We start from the raw sequence: 23,943 nt of genomic DNA on the forward strand, positions 1-23,943 counted from the left end.
TTAATATCATTTTTGTTCTAAGTATTATCAGAACTTTCCAGACTCACCCTCCACCTCACAGCACATTCATTTTCTTCCATGTAATTATGTGTGAATGGATGTCCAAAGCATAGTCTGCCTGTCCTGACTTTCCATAATGATGGTAGCTAATGTATTTCTAGTGTTTTCTAAGGTGGTTGTTAACAAATCTTTCTCTCTCTCTGTATAATAGGTCATGTCATGATCATGGCACTTCATACACTCCAGAGTGTGATGGAGGTTGGAGTTCTTACTTTGGTAAGAAGATCAGGGTTGCTAATTTGAAGTGTGGTTTGAACTGTGGTGTGAAGGTTATATTTCTTTAGTAATTTAGTCATTTTTTTTTTATTTATTTAGTTAGTTAGTTTTATATTTAGCTAGTTATTTAGTTATCCTTTCTTTTAGTGTTACACGGTGATCAGCATTCATTTTAGAAATTATGGACTTTACAACCGTGTTATAAATAACTCTTTTAATATCCCCACATTTCAATCTTCATATTAAGATCATCTGGAGCGTATACAAATATACAGGACAAGCTAAGTTACATTACATACAGTAAGCTAGAGAAACAATGAATTGATCACAAGTTATTCTACTGGCATGACCTCTAGTGAAAAAAAAAAAACTTATAAACTACATCAAGCTAAATTCGACATGAGTAAACATTCTTTCTTACAGATAGTTTTCTTTCAGTAACAATGATGTCCTATTTTTAGCATTACAATTGTTATTTTTGATTTAGGATCCTGGATTTTCTACAGTCCTGTTTATAGTTGCTCTTAGAGAGGAAGGTTCCATGGGTAGAATATATGCCTTCCATATGTTTGGGATTTTTAGACCATCATTATCGTTCAGATTAGGGTGGTTGGTAATAATCTCACAGGCTTCCTTAAATTTGCATTCATACCATGTTTTGGTGTGATGTAGACAACTAGTGCTTTTCCAGTCAATTCTATGTAAGGTGTTCAGGGCATGATCAGAAAGGCCAGCTTCACCATAATTATTATATTTAATGTGTCGTTTATGTTCTTTTTGTCTGATAGGAATTGTGCGTCCTATATATAGTATGTTACAGGTGCACTGAATACGGTATACTCCAGGGTGGGCTAGCGGAGGAAGTGGGTCTTTGGATGAGTTGAGTAAGCTTTTTAATTTTGCACATCTCTGATGATCTGTTCACTGGAGCAGATCATCAGAGCCCTATTTTTTAGAGTGTTAATGACACCTAGTTTTTGTGTTGGGTGGTGGTCGGAGTTTATGTGTATATATGGGCCAGTATGTGTTGGTTTCCGGTAAACAGTGAAGGAAAGATTACCAGAAGGAAGATGTGTGACAAGTGTATCTAGAAACGGACGTGTGTTCTGTTTTTCAATCTCAATTGTGAACTGTATGCATTTGTGTTGTTTGTTTAGGTGGCTGAGGAATGTGTCTAATGTCTGGCAGCCATGGGACCGGTTGCAAAAACATCGTCAATGTATCTAAGCCAGACATTGGGTTTTAAAGGAGAGGAACCTAAAGCAAGATATGAAATATGTGCCTTCTTTTTGTAGGTAGATAGCATTTTGCCATGCAAAATAAGAAGAAAGCAATACATGTGCAAAGAGTGCCGTGATATCTGGAGGGAATTTGTTCTGTAAAAGAGAGTTATTTAGTTATCTTTTCAGATGTACTCCAGATATATAGGATAGGATAGTGGTGCTTTTCTCTTGTGTGCTAGCTGAGGGGAAGATAGTCATCTTGTGATCAATTATAAAAACATCTTCTATGTAACATTAGATGGTGACAAATTAGGACTTAGGTCTTTTGTCTGTTATAGTTTGAATTGTTTGTTGTGCTCATTGCCACTTGTGTATTGTAATCCATAGTTGGCTCTCAAGATGTTGGTTTGAAATCCAGTGAAATATATAAGCTAGTTAATAAAATACCTTTATATAATTTATTGCTTTTTTGTGTTGCAATACTGTGAAAAAAAGATGAAAAATATCCAACACCTAAACAAGGAAAATAACACAATACCACAGTGATAAACTTGAATGAAAAGCATTAAATACCTCCAACCTAAAAAGTATGGTCTATCCAGCATGGTATTATTAATAAATACAGTATTCTGGGATGAAGCGCTCATCTTCTCCATAGAAGCAATTTTAAATATGAATATAAAGGCTTCACAACTTTCAGAGAAAGTTGTGAAGCCCTTATATTCATATTTAAACCAACCTAACCTGAATTGGCAATGATTTTCTCTCTCTCTCTCTCTTTCCAACATCTCATGCCATTCCAAAAGTTTAGGAGGCTGGCTTCTTATGCAAATATCAGAAATGGTTTCTTTCTTTTTTTTAATATTATTTTTCAAGCATGCAACAACTATTTTTAATTGATAAACTGATTGTTGTATGCACCTTGTATTCCTGTTCTTTGAACTGTGTGTTGTTTGCCCAAACCAGTTCATTGTCATGGATATTGCATTATTTTCATTGTTTTATAGTTGTGCCAGAAGTACCTTTTAAAGATTAGATCCAACACCTAAGTCTATCCACAAGTTTGCTGATTATACAGTGCCAGTTTGGTGAGTAGAAACTAAAATTGGAAGATGATTTAGCTTTCCTAAAACGATTCTGGGATATCAATATGATTCCTACTTTTCTCAAGTAAAAGTTCCATTCATCTGAATCACATTGTACTTACTGACAAGCAAGTTTAATGCTATTATGTGAACAACACTATTAACTCTCTACATGAAGAACTAATAGTATAGAGAGTTAATAGTGTTGATAAGCATTTTAAATCCTGAATCGTGGTGGGCCCTATATCTCATGTATGATATTTCAGTGAAAAAAAAAAAAAAAAAAATTAGAGATGTAAAAAAGCAGGTGCTTGCAAAAATTTGAATTCGTCTAACAGTACTATGCTCTGACCATGACTTTATCAAGGTCATAACTTGGCTGTTATGACCAAAACTAGTACCAAATCCAGAAATTATAATGAATATAGAATATGACACAAACAACCTGTCTCCTACAATAGCCAGTAATGTTTGCTTAGATATAACAAAGCATCCTAACCAAATCCAAACCACCAAGAAGCAGTATATCACAGAATGAAATACTTTCCTTGAAAAAGCTATATAAATACAGAAATAAAAAAAATAAAAAAAAAACTATGATAAAAAAAGGTTAGGAGTAATGCAGTTGCCATTTTAAATAGAGAGGAATACTACAAAAATATGCAGGATCTAGTTCTAGATGACAGTTTCTACTTGCTAGATAACAGATTGAGATCCCCATTATGTCTCAAAAGAGAAAAGTTCATAAATTATTGAAAAAAAAAAAGTTACTTCACAGCCCAAAGAAATCATTAACAAATTAAAATCCATTCATGTTTACAATTTCAAATACAATGGTTACTTTTGATATCACATCACATAAGGAAAACAATTTTTACATGGAGCTTGTTGAGAACAGAGCACTAAGTTGCTTTCAAACCCTTTTGTTTCCTACCCCGTGTAAATGATATATTTACCATTTTTGTCCCATGGGTAAGACACTTCAGATGTCTTAGAAAGGAATAAGTTATATATTGTAGTTCTTTCTGTAAAAGATCGTCTGAAGAACAAAAGGAGTGGGCCCGATGAACCAGTGTTTTAATAGTTCCTGCCTTTTGACTGGGATGGTGATGAGATTCCGCATGGATGTAATGGCCTGTATGAGTCTTCTTTCTATAAACTGAGAAATGTAGGTTACCATCTGGTTGGCGAAGAATTAGAAGATCTAAAAAGGCTAACTGCTTATTTGATTCTACTTCTAGGGTAAACTTGATCCTAGGATGAAATGCATTTAACTTAGTGAGAAATTGTTGAAGTTCATCCAAAGAGCCATTCCATACAGCAAAAATGTCATCGACATATCTGAACCAATGAGTAGGTCTGGGAGAAATGTTGTCAAAGATACGTTGTTCAAAATGTTCCATAAAAAAATTGGAGATAGCAGGAGAAAGAGGATTACCCATTGCTGTTCCTTCAATTTGTTGATACAACTTATTTTTAAAGGAAAAATAACCAGAATTTATTACAAAATCAAATACGTTTACAAAGTCTGAAGGAAATTCCTGTTGTAGTAATTCAATGCTTTCCGAAAGAGGCACATTTGTAAATAAAGAAACAACATCTAAACTGATCATGATATCAGAAACTTCCAAATGAAGATCTGAAATTTTATTTTTGAAATCCAAAGTATTTTTTATATAAGTATCAGTCCTTCTAGTTGAGGAGGAGAGTAAATTTGATAAAAATTTTGAGATTTTGTAAGTGGGGCAACCTATACAATCTATGACTGGTCTTAACGGAATGCCTGGTTTATGAACTTTTGGAAGACCATACAATCTAGGTGGACGACCGAAGAAGGTTTTAAGTTTTTTCTTTTGATCTTCATTCCATGTAGATACATTATCTATAAGAGAATTAAGTCTCTTCAATTGACTCTAGGTAGGATCTGATGTAAGAGGCCTATAAGTTGAATAGTCGCGAAGTAAAAGAGACATTTTTCTCTCGTATTCCTTCCTATCTTGAATCACTACAGCCTTCCCCTTATCAGCTTTCGTAATAATTAAATTATTGTTATTCTTCAGTGATTTCAATGCTTTAAATTCAGCATAACAAAGATTAGGACGAGGAGGCTTGGCATGAAAAAGAATTTGTGCACATTCAAAACGTAATCTGTTGGCTGTTTTTTGGGATAAGGATCGAATACCCCTGTCTATGCTATGAAAAAAATCCATAAGTGGCACCTTATTCGGTGTAACAACGAAATCATGTCCTTTTGATAAAACAAAACGTTCACAGTCTGTTAGTGGACGTCCGGAAACATTTATAACTACTTTATCTATATTGATAGTATTATTACTGGATCTAGATATGCTGACCAGTGATTCAAATTTGCATGTTAGCTTGTCACGAGAATCATTAAAGACCTTTAAGTAAGAACTCGAAGATATGCGCATTACAGTATTAAAAGTTTCAACCATTAAAACAGATTCCAGAGAATTTTTTATATCTGTAATTTCTCTATTTAAGAGGACAAGAGATTTTTTAGCTTCATGTAGCTGATTATTTAAAAGATATAAAGAATGCTCTGGAATCTGTTTTAACGGTTGAAACTTTTAATACTGTAATGCGCATAGAACCAAAAATAGAATACTATTTTTGGTTCTATGATATCAGTTATTACTGAATGGAAAAATGTCAGCGATGCATGGCAGTCTTTGAAAAAGGATCTAAATGTATCCCTAGTGTTCAAAGAATGAATAGGTTGGGAGTGAAATGGATGTGCAACCTTATTAAGCAAGAGATCCACTGGAATAAGATGATGTGGAAAGAATATTGTGCAAATAAGAGTGAGAGGAGTTATGAAATATATAAAGTACAGGCGATAAAAGTAATGAGTATTGTGCAGAAAGCTAAATCGCAGTATGAAAAGAAATTGGCTATGCAGGCTAAAGGCAATCTAAAAGAATTTTATAGTTATATAGCCACAAGCAAAAGAAAGAATAAATGTGGAAGAAAAATTTTACTGAATGCAGATGGTGCCCTTGCATCAGAAGCTAATGGGATTGTTCAATTAATGAATGCTCACTTTGCTAAGATATATGAACCAAGTGTATGTAACTTGGTGCACAATGCTACTACTACATTGAATGAACAGCTAGAAGTGCATGAGAATGAGGTTGATGAGTTGTTGCATACCCTGAATAAGAATTCAAAATAGAGACAGATGGAATATCAGCATGTATATGAAAGGCAGTCCAAATTGGCTAGGCCTTTAACATGTTTGTATAACTTGAGTCTCAGCTCAGGAAAGATACCACAGGAATGGAAGCAATATATGATACTTCTGTTTTACAAGAGTGGTGCAAAACTCAATGTGTCTAACTACTGACCTCTCAGTATCTCCTGTGTAGTGGTGAAGATTTTAATGAAGTTAGTAAGAACTCACATGCAAAGGGTAGATAGACAAGTTGTAATCTGCAATGAAGAACATGGGTTTACTAAAGGAAGGTTATGTTTTAGCAGTTCGTTGATATTTTATAATAGTGTTACCACAAGTTGGATAAAGGAAATGGATACACGATGATAATGTTGGGTTTTGCTAAAATTTGATAGAATACCACATAAAAGGCTGTTGCGTAAACTGGAGAATATGGGTTTGGAACATAAACTCTTGACCTGGATAAGTGGATGGTTGACAGACATATATCAAAAAGTGGTATATGGTGGGTGTGAATCTTCCAGATTTAAGGTGAACAGTTGTGTACCCCCAGAATTGAGTCCTTGGGCCATTGTTGTTCAGTCTATACATTGATGACATTAGGAAGGGTCTAACAGGAGATGTGTAATTGTTTGCTGATAACGAGAAGATATTCAGGGCAGGGTTAGAGATGCTTCTGATATCCAGCATTTACAGAATGATTTGAATAGGCTGGAAATTTGATGATAATTGTGATGTTAAATCAAACCTTGACATGTAAGGTCATGTTTTAGCAATTTGTTGATATTTTATAACAGTGTTACCACCAAGTTGGATAAAGGAAATGGATACACCATGATAATGTTGAATTTTGCTAAGGCGTTTGATAGGATACCACATGAAGGGCTGTTGCATAAACTGGAGAATATGGGTTTGGAACATTAACTCTTGACTTGGATAAGTGGATGGTTGACAGATGGATATCAAAAAAGGATAAGGAAGTAATTTTGCCTCTTTACAAGACCTTGATAAAATCACAGATAGACTACTATGCACAGATTTGGACTACTGGGTCCCAAGGGTATAAAGAAGCTGTGGAAAAGGTGCAAAGAAAAGTTACAAATATTATATCAGGACTATGGAATTTAGATTATGAGTGTAGATTGTAAGTATGTGGACTACAGATTAAGAGGAGAAAGAGAGGTGATATGATAGAGGTCTGTAAACTTTTGAATGGGTGTTATAGGATTGTTTGGCAAAATTTTTTGTTATAGAGAAGATGGGGAGAGAACACAGGAGCATCCATGGAAGTTAAGTTTGTTTACATTCAGGAAAGGAGTAAGAGCTAGATTTTTCTCTCACAGAGTCTCGAATGAGTGGAATAGTTTTTCTTTTGAGGTAGTGAGTTCATCTAGTGTGAATGAGTTTAAGAGAAGATATAACAGCTAGTAGCGGCCTGGTTGGCCGAGAGGTTAGCATATCCGCTCTCCAGCCAATAGGCTGCGGGTTTGAATCCCGCATAGGCATGGATGTTTGTGAGTGTCTTCCAACTTCATACATTCACTCATCCAAGTATAGATAACTCTCCCAATATGGACTGGGTCACCATGGGAGTAGTAGACCCAAAACCTCCCTCAATGGAAGAGGCCTTCACCCTGCAGTGAGTAGAAAAAATAGGCTGTTCATCATCATCATGACAGCTGGTTTGGATGATATATAGCTTCCCCTGATGAGTCCTTGATTCCCTGGAGGTCTTAAATAATAATAATAATAACTATCTTGTCTACATATCATGTCAGAAGAAATGTGTTAGATTTTGTGATTGTCTCATCAATGGTCAGTGTAAAATTATTAACACTTCCACCAGCTAGTAAGAATGATAACGAATGACTAATTGATTTGATTGATTTGTGGGATCAATGTAAAAAAATTTTTTCACTTGTTTACAAAATGTTATTATTATCCTAAGACCCCTATGGTCAAAGACTCATTGCAGGAAGTTCTTTTCCATACACACAACTCATCATACTGTGCTTTAAATACAGTCAAATTCTCTGCAGACACCACATGCTCGGGCAATGCATTCCAATTATTCACAGCTATCCATGGAAAAAACCTTCTTCTCAATCTACCTTGCTTAAATCTTCCTTATACAGCTTTCAGGGATAACCTCTTGTTCTTATACCCAACAAGAAATTTTATTCTTATTTCAATTCTTTACCCAAGCATAAAGAATTGTGTGCTTGAAGTATCTTCTCACACAAACTTAGAGATGCTGACTTCACAAGAATTGCCTCCCTTATACAGAGTACATTTTCTGTCATACATGCATGTTACTCTACATTATGAGAAGAGTTACTACCCAGACCCGTTTTGAATAAATGTCGAAGCCAGTCTGGGTGGTGGTCTTTTCCATAACGAATAGCAATTTGAGGCGTGTTCGAAAAAAAGACTGAACTTTTTAAATAGCATGCCAACCGGAACACAGAGTGTGCTGCGGCTACTGAGCATACCTAGAAGCAGGTTTTGACAGCAAACACTCATTTGCCCCTTTCTGCTATAAGCATTAGTCGTTGAGTTACATTCGCTGAAGTGAGCACATGCACAAGCTGTTCATTAGATTGGCGACAAAGTGACAATAAAAGAGCTTGAAGAACAATATGTGTGTGTGTGTGAAATTTTGCTGCAAACTTGGTAAAGATTTTACAGAAACATTTCAATTGCTTAGCCAAGCATATGGGGAGGAGCTGAATGCAGTACTATGAGTGGTTTAAGTGTCAATAAATGAGTCAGTCAAACATCATGTTATGAATTTGTACCATGTGGTCAGATGGTAAATAAAGAGTCGTACCAGAAAGTTTTTGCACGTTTGAGGGATGCTGTATGTAAGAAGAGGCCTGAATTGTGGGAAAACCAGACTTGGATGTTACGCTGGCTCACCATGTCACTCCTCATCCGCAGTTATATGGCAAAACATCAGACATTTGTTGTATCCCATCCATCCTATTCTCTGAACTTAGCCCCAGCAGACTTTTTCCTGTTTTCCAAACTTAAAACCACTTTGAAAGGACATCGTTTCCAAACCATAGAGGAGATTTAAGAAAATGCAATAAGAGAACTGAATGCCATCACAGAAAGTGCATTCCAGGAAGCATCCCAACAATGGAAGAAACATTGGGAACAGGGTATCACCAGTAGAGGGAACTACATTGAAGGGGACAGTACTTAAAATGTTGTGAAAATGCGCAATAAAGTCTTTATAACAAAAGTTTGGCATTTTTTTTGAACATGCCTTGTTTACACATCCAAACTTGTGTTCATTGTATTTTGGAATATTAAGGCATTGATGTGAAGTCAACAGTCTTTTTTCTTGTTCATTTCTTTGTGATAGTATTACAACAAGGTAATTATTATTATTATTACTATTATGTGACACCTTCAAGGAGTTCAAAGACTCATCGAGGGATGGCATCTACTCTACAACTCTTCATCTCCACCACTCAATCTATCAAACTACAATAAACCACAACTACCATTATCATCTTACCAATGCTATCTATTGCCTACCACCACTAGTATTTTCACAGACGCTCGCAAACATCCATGCCCACAGCAGGATTCAAACCCACAACCTTTTGGCTGGAGAGCAGATATGCTAACTACTTGGCCAACCATGCCAGCAATAATAAATCATACAAATGTATTTACTAGCTTATATTGGAATATGACCTATTATGGACAAACAAGAAGAGCTGTTAACATCTGCCTCATAGGCATAAGAAATACATTGCTACAATTAATAAGGATAGCGAGGACTGGCAGACCATGCTTTAGACAGCTGTTCACACAGGATAAGATGGAAGAAATTATTTTTAGTCAGCAGTGGCTATGAAGCACTCCCCTAACCTTAACAAGTATAGCTATATTGATCTGCCAAAAATTTGGGAGACAGTCATACTTAATAATTGTAAAAATCTCTTCCCTGCAAGGGTGTCAAATTTGGATATTAAGTCTTTGGTCCATTATGCTTTAACCATTTCCCGTACTCTTTGTCATGTGTGTATTATGGTTGAAGAAAGCCAGAATGCGAGTGAAAATAGTGGCTCGATAGGGAATTGCGGTGTACAAGATGGCAATGTGAGCGGTGATCTAAGAAAGAGTGAGAGCAATTATACAGAAAGAGAAAATGGTTTGAAGGATAAAAAAAATGAGGAATTATTTGTAGGAAGTGAGATCGCTAGGCTGCGCGCAGTGATACAAAATGCGCAGAGGCAATTAGAGCACCTGCAAAACTCTTTCCAGAGTGATTCGGCTAACGTAAATAAACAGCGTGGGCGAGTTTCCGAAATGAAGGAGAGAGTGTTGTATGGTGACTCGTTATTAAGAGGAGTAATAGATGGGAGTGTAACTAAATCGTACTTACCGGGTGCGAAATTTAAGGATGTAAGTGAGAGTATTAGAGTGCAAAAACAGAGGGTGAAAGAAATAACAATTGTGGCTGGTACGAATGAATTGAAAGGTGATAAATTTTTTATGAGAGAGGACTTGAAAGTATTGTTAAAGGAGCGAAAGAAAAGAGTGACAGAGTTAGAATGGTGAGTCTGTTACTGCGGTATGACAGAGAGGAGTTTAGAAGGAGGGCCATAATCGCAAATGACATTATGCGCAGGTTATGCGGACGGTGTGGTGTGGAATTTGTGGACGTGTGGAATGAGTGTTTGATGGGCGAAAGAACTTGTACAAGATGGATGGCCTGCATTTGAATGGACTTGGTGTGCGGAGACTGGAAAAATGTTGCTGAATGAATTGAAAATGGATGTGCAGAACCAGGGAAACTAGAACTACCAAGGAGGGGGGGGAAGTGGATATCCAGACATCAGTGAGACAGTTGAGTGTAAAAATGTATATAATGTACCTGAGCCAGCAATAAGGACAAAAAATGGGAATGGGATATTTAGAATAATGCATCAAGATAGGGGTGGGACAAAGGGAACGCTGCAATTCATGTATACTAATGCCAGGAGTATTAGGAACAAGAAGGAAGAATTTTTGGCCTTGATTGGCTCTTCCTAGCCACAGGTTATTGGCATTAATGAAACATGGCTGACGGAAGATGATATAGTTAGTGGGATAGAATGTGTAGGTTATAGTATATTTAGGAGGGACAGAGAGAATAAAATTGGGGGAGGGGTGTTATTGATGATAGCTGATGAACTGCAGCCAAGGAGAATTGAAGTATTGCAGGATAGTGAAAGGAGCTCATTTGAGGCTATTTGGTGTGAGATTGACACTGGCAGAATAAAATATACAGTTGGGTGCTGCTATAGACCAGGTGATGGAATAGATGGTGGGGATGGTATGCATAAACAAATTGATGAAATGAGTGGAAGGAGGGTAATTATTATGGGGGATTTCAACTATGGTAACATTGATTGGAAGGAGGAGAGGACACATGTGAGGAAGGAAATGGATTTTATTCAATTATTAAGGGATAACTATCTGAAACAGCATGCAATTGAAAATACTAGGGGTGTGAGAGTGCTTGACCTGGTAATAGTATCTGAGAATTTGACTGTAATGAATATGACCATGTTGCCACCCATTGGTGAGAGTGATCATAAGGTCTTGACCTGGGAGGTGGCTAAAGGTGTGAAATTTGTGATTAAGACAGGGTATATGTGGAATTACCATGCTGGCAAGTATGACAAGCTTAGGAGATTGCTTGGATCAGTGCCATGTCATGTAAAACTGCAAGGGCTGGACGTCGATAGAGCATGGGAAGTGATCAAAGAGGATTTACAGGAGGCTATGGCTGATTGTATACCTAAGGTCCGAATAGTGAAACAAGGAGGGGTTAAATGGATGAATAACACCATTAAGCTTGAGCTGCAAAAAAAAGAAACAACTATGGAGGGAATTTAAAGAAAGGGGTGACCTGCAGGCACACGAACGGTATAAAGTACAGGCCAGAAGGGTAACGAGTGTGGTAAAAACCTCAAAAGCCGATTATGAAAGGAAACTAGCTATGCAAGCAAAAGAGAATCCCAAACAGTTCTTTCAATATGCTGCAAGCAAGAAAAAAACTGTACATGGCAAAATGATTTTAAGGAATGACGATGGTAAAGAGTTCACTGAACCAGTCGATATAGTGGAGCTACTGAGCGCGCACTTTGCAAAAGTATATCATCCAGGTGGTGATGTTGAAAAAATGAAGGAACCATTAGTTTATATGGGAATTGTGATGAATGAAGTGGAGGTGAATAGTCTATTACAGAACCTTAATGTGAATACATCTGTGGGATTGGATGGTATACTGGCACGGGTCTTGCATGAAGCGGCTAATGAATTATCAGTGCCCTTGACCATGTTGTTTAATCTGAGTCTCAGGTCTGGCTTAGTCCCGAAGGCGTGGAAAGAGGGGAAAATAGTTTCACTGCATAAAGGAGGATCCAAGACTATGGTTGCAAATTACCGACCGATCAGCATATCAGGAGTTGTTGTCAAGGTCTTGGAGAAAGTAGTCAAGGGAAAAATACAGGAATGGATTGATGAAAATGAGATACTGTACAGAGGACAGCATGGCTTTGTGAAGGGTAGATCATGCCTCAGTAACTTGCTCAAGTTTTATAACAAGGTGACGGCTGAACTGGATAAGGGAAATGGGTTTACAGTAATACTGCTGGACCTGGCAAAGGCGTTTGACAGGATATCACATGGAATTCTAATCCGTAAACTACAACATATGGGAATGGATATAGGGTTGGTGAGATGGATAGCTGGGTGGTTGATGGAGAGATATCAAAGAGTAGTTTATTCAGGAGTAGAGTCCAAAAAACGGCCTGTGACTAGTGGTGTGCCACAGGGTTCTGTTCTTGGGCCACTGCTGTTTAATCTGTTCATTAACGATATAGGGAAGGGTCTAAGTGGGAAAGTTCATTTGTTCGCTGATGATGCAAAGTTGGGTAGGGCGATAGTGAATGCAGAAGATGTCAAAGTCTTGCAAGAAGACTTAGACAGATTGGAGTTCTGGACTAAGGAGAATGGATGTCGATTTAATGTGATAAAATGTAAGGTTATGCATTTCAGAGTGAAAAGATTAGCAGCAGTATACCACATTGGTGGAACTGTACTACAAGAGATTGATGAGGCCAGGCGAGCAGAGAAAAACAAGTTATTGTACCTCTGTACCGAGCCCTGATAAGACATCATCTCGACTACTGTGCCCAGATTTGGTCACCTCGGTTCCTTCTTGATGGGGAGGAGGTTGAGAGGATCCAGAGGCGAGTGACTAAGATGATAGCAGGTCTATGGAATGAACCATATGAGAACAGGTTGAAGATTTGTGGGTTGCAGAAACTAGTTGATAGGCGGAAAAGGGGAGATATGATTGAGACATTCAAATTGCTAAAAGGATTCTATAGGATTAATTCAGATGATATTTTTGAGATCAGGACTGGTGGTGGGAGAACTAGGGGACACCCATGGAAGCTGGGCAAGAGCGTGGTTAGCAGGGGTGTTAGAGCTGGGTTCTTTACTTTTAGAGTGGTAAATGAGTGGAATAAGGTGCTATGACAGTGAGCGAGTTCAAGGCAAGGTATGATAGATACTGTGAGAATGTTGAACAGCTGTGTGAACATGATGTTTAGGGCCTCCCTCGATGAGTCTAAGGACTCCTGGAGTAGCCCGTAGTAATAATAATAATAATTATATCAAGTAGTTGTACTTTGAAGATGCTGGTTTGAAGTCTAGTGAAATATAAGCCAGTTAATAATGAAGGATTTTGTATGAGGAAGTGTGTGTGTGTGTGTGTGTGTGTGTGTGTGTGTGTGTGTGTGTGTGTGTGTGTGTGTGTGTGTGTGTGTGTTCTAAGTACTCATTGCCAAGAGTGAAGAGAATGTGTCAGAAATGTGAGTAACATGGAAAGCAGGAGAATGATGTAACGAGGTAAGGCAAAGCATGCATTCTGTTGTAAAGAATGTAGAAGGAGTGAACGATATTGCATGAAATTTGAAATGAGAGTATGAAAGTGGCTGAAGGTAATATGGATGGGGTGAAATTGCACTATTTCAGCAAGGAATGAAATAGTGCACTTATGTGGCATCCTTCACAGGACAAAACATGAGCAAGAGTGACTGGAGAAATTACTGTTGTGTGATACATCAACAGGGAGAATGAAAGAAAAAATGAATGGAAAAAGTTTGAAAGTGCGAGAAAGTGGTAGTAAGGAAAATGTCCTCTTAATGATGCTGAACAGGTCTATTAGTATATTAGTATAAAAAAAAATTTGAAATTTTTTTTTATACTAATTTTAGACTTCAATATATAAGTCAATTCTGTGGATTACTTTGAAACAGGAATGAAGCATAATGTGGTCTGGTATTCAGAACACTATACGATTGTTTTCTTAATTTTTAAATTCTTTTTATCGGATGTAACACATGTGATGTAATAATATCACAGGTTCCTTGATAACATTATTACTGGTTTGGTTTCTTAACTGGTTTCTTAAAAAACAAATACATACTATGTCATAATTAGTATTCATTAAAAATGTGTTTAGTGTTCTGCTGTACTATTTCTCCATGTTATTAAGTTCTTAAATATGTAATTTATAGAATAGATATAAATACTTAATTTATAGAATATAAATATTGGAATAAATTATTTGCAGTATTTAGGTGAATATCAGAGCATTGAAAACTGTGATGAGAGCAAAGGAGAATTTGGAGTTGTTGATGACACAATTAGGTTGGTTTATAATTTGTTTTAATAATATTAAAAAAAATTACCAATGAAATTTTCTAAAGAAATAAAACTTGCATACTGTAGTATATCAGAATAGTCAAAAACATCAAGGGTTATTTTAAATTTGCCTCTGAGAATACCTTATGTGTGTTAATGTTATGTTTGTGTAAGTAGCAGAATTGGTAGTGGCCTGTTGATAGATTTCATTTCAGAACATTGCCTATCCATGCATGGAAGCTTATCCATAGAACAGGCAGAAAGCAGAGACTGTCTGTGAGAAATAGTAATCATCAGTTAACTAAACTGTCCTCTGTCAAGTATTTTCTGGAAGGTTTTTGGAACACTATCCCAAATGTGAGAGCAATATTCTAAGGTGAATAAATTTGAAATTTTTTTAGCTGGACAGGTGAAAGACAACATCTTCAGTAGAAAAGGGTAATAAGTATTTTAGAGGTTGAGGAAGGTAAATGTCAGTTGAAGAAGAGAGATCTATTCTTGTCTGGAAAGCAGGATATTATTGAAGATAATGATAGGTGAAGTTAGATCTTTTTTTGGTGAGAAAAAGAGAGTGGCAAAGAATAGCACTCCTCGTGATTTTGAAGGCTTACTTGATTTAGAGAGAAGCTCATGAGTAGAATACAAAGTAATGCATATTAGCAGTAATTGGATTAATCTTCTAGGGTTTCTTAATCTTTTGAGTATGTGGATACTGTCTTTGAGTTTCTTTGCTGACCATATGAGCATCTACTATTTTCATCTCATGCAAAAGAAGAAGGAAATAAATACCAGTGGTGCGCAGACAAATCAATTTTCATTAGATTTCATTGTACTTTATGTATTGACAACATAATTTAATAGTTGTCACTTAACAGATAACATATAATGAACATTTACTATAAAAAAATTCACTTTAGTAAAATCTATTTTGTAAAGATTTCTTTATGACTTATATCCTTATCAGACAATACTGGATTCTATTTGACACTGTTCTCTGTATTTACTGTTTAATTTTCAACACTGTAAAACTAATGAAACTTCACTATAATCCTAATAAGGATTATTCCTATGTTGTATCATGTTGGTTGGCAAACTTTTGCTTAACTTTAATAAGCTAACAATCCTAACATCCGGGGCTTCTTCTTTTACTAGAACAACAGACCAGAAGCAGAGACACAGTGATATGCATGAAGCACAACATAAAACATAATGAAATTGCAAATCCTGCAACTAAAAAAATGGATATCACAAGGATTGAGACCCCAAACTACCATTGTGGGTAAACTAAAAGTCTACTCCACTTATAACTTGCTGAGCAAACATCTACTGAAGTCAGATTTTGCCCTCTAATTTTGAACTCTGTATTACTAGTGAATGGCAACTTAAATGTCAAACATCCTGCCTAGAACAGCAAGCTACCAAGTGCAGTAGCAGATCACTCAGCAATTATGTCAGTACTAGAAATATTGTAATTGCTGGTCATCACCTAGAAACCATTCCACTATGGATCAATTGAATGTCCTAGACATTGCCATCTTCCAGAACATGAGACACTAGTATCAACTTCAAGTAATAAATGACTTAACTCATATCATAATCTGTCTTATTATAACTGGGCTTAGATTATGATGTCACTCCAGATAGTCCAGCCAGTATCGACTGGATGAAACCTCTCACATTTTTCCTTAATGCCATCAGTACAACTGCAGTCATAAACTCAATAGAAGAGGTTGATGCCACCATATAGTTAGCCATGGCAACATTTAGCACTACAGCAATTCAGCCTAATCCTCATCAGCTGCCAGAAGAAATCATGAACCTTATCCAAGAAAAGCCTGATAGTGATACAAAAAAAAAAAAAAAACATTAGTTCCCCCCCCCCCCCCCTTAAGATTATAGATCATCGAGTATTTAACAAAGTCGCCGATTTGATCCATTACTCTCTCAAAGACTAATGCAATCAACAGTAGCAAAGAAAACTTCAATTACTGTGGCCATATAATCAATATATATGGAAACCCTTCCTATAATCTGGAAGTGCATTAACATATATGCTACATACTGAACTAAACCACCCAGTAAACAGATATCTGACTAACCTCTCCTGCCAAATATATGGAATCATCAAAAAAAACTCACCTAAATAAAGCCTTTAACAAAGTCATAAAATGCCTTCTTCACAGAGAAATCTTGCACATATTTGACATCACTAACATTGATGCTAAGACTTCATTACTTCCCATCCTGCTGGAAAATAGTGGATATAATAGTAATCCCCCAAAACCCAAGAAAGCACTGCAGTTTTCCCCAAACTACTTTCTGATTAGCCTCCTCTCCTGCCTAGGAAATAGCCAAGATGATTCTACTAGCAACACTCCAAAGAAATAACAAAAACACCATCATACTTCTTTCACTATGCGTTATTCCCACTTCCTATACAGGGTCCGCGTGTTACTTAGATGCGACTTCTTGTTAGTATCACTCCCAACCCACCTGTCGCCTAGCCTAGGGGAGGATATATTTTTTATATATCCTCTGGGGGAGGATATATTTTTTTACAGCGAATGTTCACGGGGCTGGTTTGCCTGCTTGCGGGATGAAAAAGTCAGATAAACTGGCAGAAAAAACCCTACTGCCCGCACCCAAGACCAGCTAACTTGGCTATGGCTGAGGAAGTTCCTCAAATTCCTCACGTCTTCAACGGGAATCGAACCTGGGACACTCCTTCCCCAGTCATATGGTTGCGAAGCGCAAAGCCACTAGGCTAACCATGCGGACAAAAACACCATCATACCTGAAGAATAATTCAGATTCCCATTCAGCCATAAAATACAACACAATGTCCAGCCATCTTTCTGGACATTGTTAAAGCCATTGACAAAGTGTGAACATAGCAGCTGCTTCCTCTACAAACTCATCACAATCAACTTTTCACTCACCCTAATCTGGAGCACTGAAACCCATTTAAGTAACAGAAAGCTACCAGGGAACTACATCTTTGGAAGGATGGGAGGATCATGGAAAGTATCCTCCAAGGCTTTCTGCTATTTCCCTTCCCCACTCTTTACCATTTATATAGCAGATATCTCCTGCACATCACTGGCTACCATGGCTCTTTATGCAGATGACGCTATACTAGTATGTTTACTACATCTTTCAACTAAATGACTCCAAATTTTAGTTACTAAGCTCAAGACCTGATAGAAAAATTGCACATTGATATAAACTTGAATAAAAGTTCAGTAGTCCTTTTTCACAAGGAAATAAGCATCGCCCTAAGGCAGCATATGCATGTTTGATACTCCCAATTCCATGGAAACCAGAGACTGCTTCACTAAACCAAAACAACTAAAGCCATTGGCCAACTGGTACTCCATTCTTTACTGACATAGGGACCTGAGTCCAGGAAACAAACTACTACTTTACAAAACAGTAATTAGACTAGTGATTTGCACTGATTCATTAGGAACTCACAAATCCACTACAAGATTGGAATCCCCAGTATTATTACATGTCTAACGTAAATGTAATGTATCTAATGTAATGCAAATGATGAAAACAAATAATCACCGAAGGCTCTTAATCAAAAACTGCCAGCTCTATTCGGGAAGAATTGGTGCTCACAAAAACACTCTCCATAGTAAGTCAACACTAGACAAAGGTAAAGAAATAACCAAGGGCTAATTATCCATTTTTTTATTACAAGTAATCGATCATGTCATAAATGGACAATAGACCAGTATCTTCACAACTTCCATAAGTGGGCACTAGGCCACTTATGAAATCTCAGTAAAGGTTGAAATAGGTCCAATTAGTGATCATTCTCATAATGCATGGCAGTATACATCTCTGAAAGTGGGGGAGGGGTGCTGTGTAATACAGGATATTGAGGCAATTTGATGTGGAGTCAACAGCATCTATATACAAGTAACCTAAACACAAACATACTTCAAATGCAGACATTTGTTTACTCATGCTTGAGTAAAAGATAAAATCAAGAATATAATTTAGGGAAATAATAGTTAGCCTATGGTGCACCTACTTTTTTTGTCAAATTAATAACTAGCAGAATATATAATGTAGACAAGAAAGCTATGGTATTGTGGGAGAATTTAAAAGAAAAATTATTCAGTAACTGGAACATTTTTGAAAACAGCAGATACACTAGAGCTGAATAAATCATCATTGCCAATTGTGATATTCTGATTGTGGTATATAATTAATAAGAGGATTCTTTAAATATAATGATAGTCTTAGATGTTGGTGATTATTCGTAACACTGCTTTACAATATGAATGACACCAGAGGAACAAAATAAGTAAACGATTTATTGAGTTACTAATATTTTTCTCGATTTATAACCAGGCATCTTTAGAACACAGCAGCACAATGAACAGATTACAGATTGTTTGCTTGCAAGAAGACATGCTGCATTTGAAGTTGCTGTAGGTCTGAGAACCACTCTCCAAACCTTAACAAGTATGTTGTTTATTATTTTAACGGTATAATAGAACACAGAAACTAAGTAAATAATTAATTTATTCACTTGATGCTGATATTTCGCTGGTATTATAACCAGCATCTTCAGAGCACAAAAACACTGTTTGTCACAATACGCGAGACTAAAACAACATGGTGTACATTAACAAAATTGTAGCAGCAACACAAAGACTAGAGTCCTGATTTTGGTGCCCTCTATCTGAAAAAAAAAAAAAAAAAAAAAAAAAAACGCTATCATATATTGCTAGAGTCCTAGAAAAGTGCTAGTTTTTCCTTAATATGACTGTCTCCCAGATCTTCGGCAAGTTAATACAGCCATATTTGTTGAGATTTGGGGTGTGTTTTAGGGCTTCTGTCGCCTCTAAGAACAATCTCTCTGATTTATATGGGTTTCTGTGTAGTACTTTTGTGTTTTTCCAGTTGATCCTGTGTGCAGGGGTATCCAGAGCATGGTCTGCTAGGCCCGACTTCCCATAATGATATTTCCAGACGTATCGTTTATGTTCGCTGATGCGGATATTCACGGAGATTGAATATCCGCATCAGCGAACATAAACGATACGTCCGGAAATATCATTATGGGAAGTCGGGCCTAGCAGACCATGCTCTGGATACCCCTGCACACAGGATCAACTGGAAAAACACAAAAGTACTACACAGAAACCCATATAAATCAGAGAGATTGTTCTTAGAGGCGACAGAAGCCCTAAAACACACCCCAAATCTCAACAAATATGGCTGTATTAACTTGCCGAAGATCTGGGAGACAGTCATATTAAGGAAAAACTAGCACTTTTCTAGGACTCTAGCAATATATGATAGCGTTTTTTTTTTTTTTTTTTTTTTTCAGATAGAGGGCGCCAAAATCAGGACTCTAGTCTTTGTGTTGCTGCTACAATTTTGTTAATGTACACCATGTTGTTTTAGTCTCGCGTATTGTGACAAACAGTGTTTTTGTGCTCTGAAGATGCTGGTTATAATACCAGCGAAATATCAGCATCAAGTGAATAAATTAATTATTTACTTAGTTTCTGTGTTCTATTATACCGTTAAAATAATAAACAACATGTTCGACGAACACATAAGTCTGTCCACACGCTTAACAAGTATGACCACATTAATTTGCCAGAGATCTGGGGAAACAATCATTACAAGGCCCCATTTAGAAAGGTAGAGGTTACAGTTGTAAACTTTTCCTCTCCCTTGAGAGGAAAAGTGGAAACTGGTGTGAGAACATGTCAGCTTCCTAATTGGAGCAGAGACCTAATGATGACAGCTGGTATCAGTTGATACTGTTCTCTTAAAACTGTAAATTAAAGAAATATGGCATAAAAATATCTTTAATTAGAAATTTAATTGAAAGTTATTAAGCATATCATAAACATAAGTTTTAAACAACAGTGTAAAATGTAATGAAAAATTTAATTAAAAACTGCTTTGTGCTATCCTTATAGTCATCATTCATTTCCTTTGCATTACCACACAGTCAAAGATTTATCAGGAGACTCCTACTAACCATGTGTCTCACACAATGCATATCATGCCTCTGTTTAAAATTCATTAATGAAGCATTCACCTCCTCTCATAACCTATTCATCACTCTCCAAGCAATAACTATAGTTATAATATCCTTGTAAACCACATCCTTACACAATTTCCAGAGGTGACCCATTGTTCACTCCCTTTCTGCATTGCATTGAAAAAAAATCTTCAATGTCAATCCTATAAAACTCATTTAATAACTTATCATGTTGCCTCTTTTTCTATTATTGACAAGGCTTTTTCAGTCCTCTATTGAGCATTCCATAGACTGTCATAGTGTTGGTCATTCACCTCTGGATCCTCTCTCACTTTCTTATCTCCCAAGGAATCCAGGTAGCCAGATTTGTATGCAGTAGTCCATATGTGGCTCTATTAACAGGTTCATTCTGGGCTGTGTCTTGCATGGGTTGCAGATCAAGTAATAACTTACTTGACTATATATTGTGTCCCTTCTGTATTGGGTGACCACACTTTTACAGTTTTCAATATATATGTCAGCCAGTTTCATTTTTTTTTTTGGTAAAAATTTATTTATAAAATATATTTGTGAACTGTCTTGATGATATAGAAAATCTCAAATGTAATGTGTATATAAATCTTTATATGATTTTGAAAATTTGCTTTACATAAATTAGTTGGTTTTGGCATGCAGTAACTGCATAATGAAAAGATATGACCACATCATTTTGCAACTGAATATTTGAAATGATTGTTAAAATGTTTTGTTTAGTTAGATACTATATTTATCACTACAAAAAAACTTCTATTTTGTTTACCTTGCATTTGTCAATGCAGCGTAGTGTCTATTGGAGGAGAGGTGTTTCTCTATACAGGATCATTTTTATTACAGTTGTGAATAATTAGTGTAATTAAAGACAACTTAAATGAAAATAACCCTATAGTACAGAGACCATTAAAGTCTCTCTAATGCATTTAGTGATGCAATAAAACTTCTACTTTGTATAAATTAAAGATAGTATATACTTGGTTTAATCCTTTATCCAAGTGTAAGCAAACAAAGTTTGCGCCTGAAGTATTTTCAGGACTGGGGCAACTTGTATAGGTTATGTTATTACACTATGTTGTCTGTACTGCTGCCATCTCAACATCAAACACCTGTTTAGCTAACCTTCCCTCACCCATTCTGTTTAAGTCACTACACCACCTAAGATCAGCTCTGCTCACACATTCTTGTATGCTAACAATGCCAAGTTCCTTTCTAATATCTTCATTTTTAATATGATTCTGCCATTGATGCCATCTATTCATTCCTCTCATTTTCCACAGAACTCTTATATCTGTGATCAAGTGCTTTATTTCTCATCCTGCTCCCAGATTGATAACTTAAAATAGGTCTGAATACAATCTTGTATGCTGCTAGTTTGGTTTTGGCTTTCTCTCATTTATTTCCAAATTTAATTTGCCATCTTCACTAAAAACTCAGCCTAAATAGTTGAAATACTTTACTTGTTCTGTAGGTTCTCCATTCAGAATGCAGTTAATGTGTGTTCAATGTTTCTGCCTATTTTCATAGTTTTGGTCTTTTTATTGGTGATTTTCATTCCAGTTTGTTACAGCTGTTATGCAATTAAGTTCGAGAACCCGGGAGACTTGCACTGGATGTGAAAGTGGCATTAAACTTAATATCAAAGAGCTAAGTTTGGTATCTCCTATTTTAATATCAGGTTTAATGCCACTTTCTTTCATAATGTGATCCAATAAGAGTGGAGATAATGTGCATCCTTGTCTTACCCCTGATTTTACATCAAGCCATCTTCCTGTATTTCATTCAATTTTAACTGCTGACATACAACTTAAATATAAACTATGTATTGCACCCATGAAGCGAGTTAACATGAGAATGACCAAGTGCAGAATCTAGTCTCTCAAACAAAAGTATTGTATGGGACAGTCAATTCAGGAAGTAAGGGTGATTGGGGTCCTAAATGGATCTTGTGGTTTCTATATACTAATGCCAAAAGTATCAGGAACAAGAGGGAGAAGTTTTTGGAATTGGTTAGTGCAGCCTTACCAAAAGTTATAGGCATTAGTGAAACTTGACTAACAGCAGATAACATAGTTGCAGCGATTGAATATGAAGGATTTAGTATTTTCAGAGAAGATAGGATGGGGGAAGGGGTACTGCTGATGGTAACAGATGAATTGCAGATAAAAAGAATAGGAGATAGGTAGGAAGGTGGCTGTTCATTTGAAGCAGTTTGGTGTGCGATCATAGCCAGTAACACAAAATATACAGTTGGTTACTGCTATAACCAACTGTACCTGGGAGATTCCTGGGATAATCTGGAAAACATGAATCAGCAAATTAGCACAATGAGTGCAGGTTGAGTGATTATTATTGGGAACTTCAACTATGTAGATATAAATGGAAGGAAGAAAGATCACATATCAGGAAGGAAATGGAATTTATACACCTAGCATGTGATGGAGGAGACTCGGGGTGTGAGAGTATTGGACTTGGTCATAGGATCAGAAGAGCTATCCATAACCATGGTGACTACATAGCCTTCAAGTGGCAAAAGTAACCAATGCAGTCTTGACTTTGGAGATTGTAAAACATTAGAAATATTCTGTCAAGGAGTATATATGGAACTACAAGGTAGATGATTATGACAAGCTTAGCAGTAAGCTTGAATCTGTGCTATGGCATAAAATCCTGCAAGGGAAGGATGTTAGTAGTGCATGGGAGTTAGTTAAGGGTTATTTAGAGGAAGCTATATTAAACTGTATACCTACTAATTTAAAGAGGGTTAATCAGGTAGGAGTTTGATTGATGAGTAAATATCATTAAGCATGAGCTTCAGAAGAGACTGTGGAGGATATATAAGGAGAACGGTGACCAGCATGGTAAGGAAGACAAAATCAGATTATAAGAAGAATCTAGCCAAGCACGTCGAAAATCACAGAGTTCTTTCATTATGTGGCAAGCAAGAAGAAGAATGACTATGGAAGATTAACCTTAATGAGTGGTGATGAGGTGACAGAAGCCAATAAAATAGCTTAGTTACTGAGTGAGCACTTTGCAAGAGTATATCACCCAGTAACATTAATGCTATGACATATATAACAAAGATTGATGCTGAAACAGAAGTGTATGAATTAGAAGTTCTTAGCTTATTGTAGAATCTCAATGTAAATACAGCTTGTATTTACATTGTAAGTCTAATTTTACATAAGCTGGGTTTAAGCTTTTTGCCAGTAAATCATACCCTGTTGCTTACATGTTTATAGTACATGTATGCAGTAGTGCATAAACATGTTTTAAACATTATTTCTGTTAGTTTCAGTCACAGAATTCACACATAAATTAGATTTCAATATGTAATGATTAATGCAAAGTAATATACTGCAGTACAAAAAATAGTACAAAATTTATTTC

The 23,943-nt window shown here is 36.4% G+C and overlaps 1 protein-coding gene across 1 annotated transcript in view; it reads left to right on the top strand.

Moving 5' to 3' along the window:
• Positions 1-23,943, top strand: part of LOC150101563 (ERO1-like protein alpha) — a 223,326-nt gene that overhangs the window by 52,755 nt on the left and 146,628 nt on the right. The window contains exon 5 of the mRNA XM_090401050.1: positions 14,431-14,507. Coding sequence (XP_090257176.1) covers positions 14,431-14,507 — 77 coding nt within the window. The remainder of the gene's footprint in view (positions 1-14,430; positions 14,508-23,943) is intronic.

Source organism: Typopeltis vanoorti, chromosome 11, assembly GCF_054136105.1.
Source record: "Typopeltis vanoorti isolate ZY-2024b chromosome 11, IOZ_Tvanoo_1.0, whole genome shotgun sequence".
Lineage (NCBI taxonomy): Eukaryota > Metazoa > Arthropoda > Arachnida > Uropygi > Thelyphonidae > Typopeltis > Typopeltis vanoorti.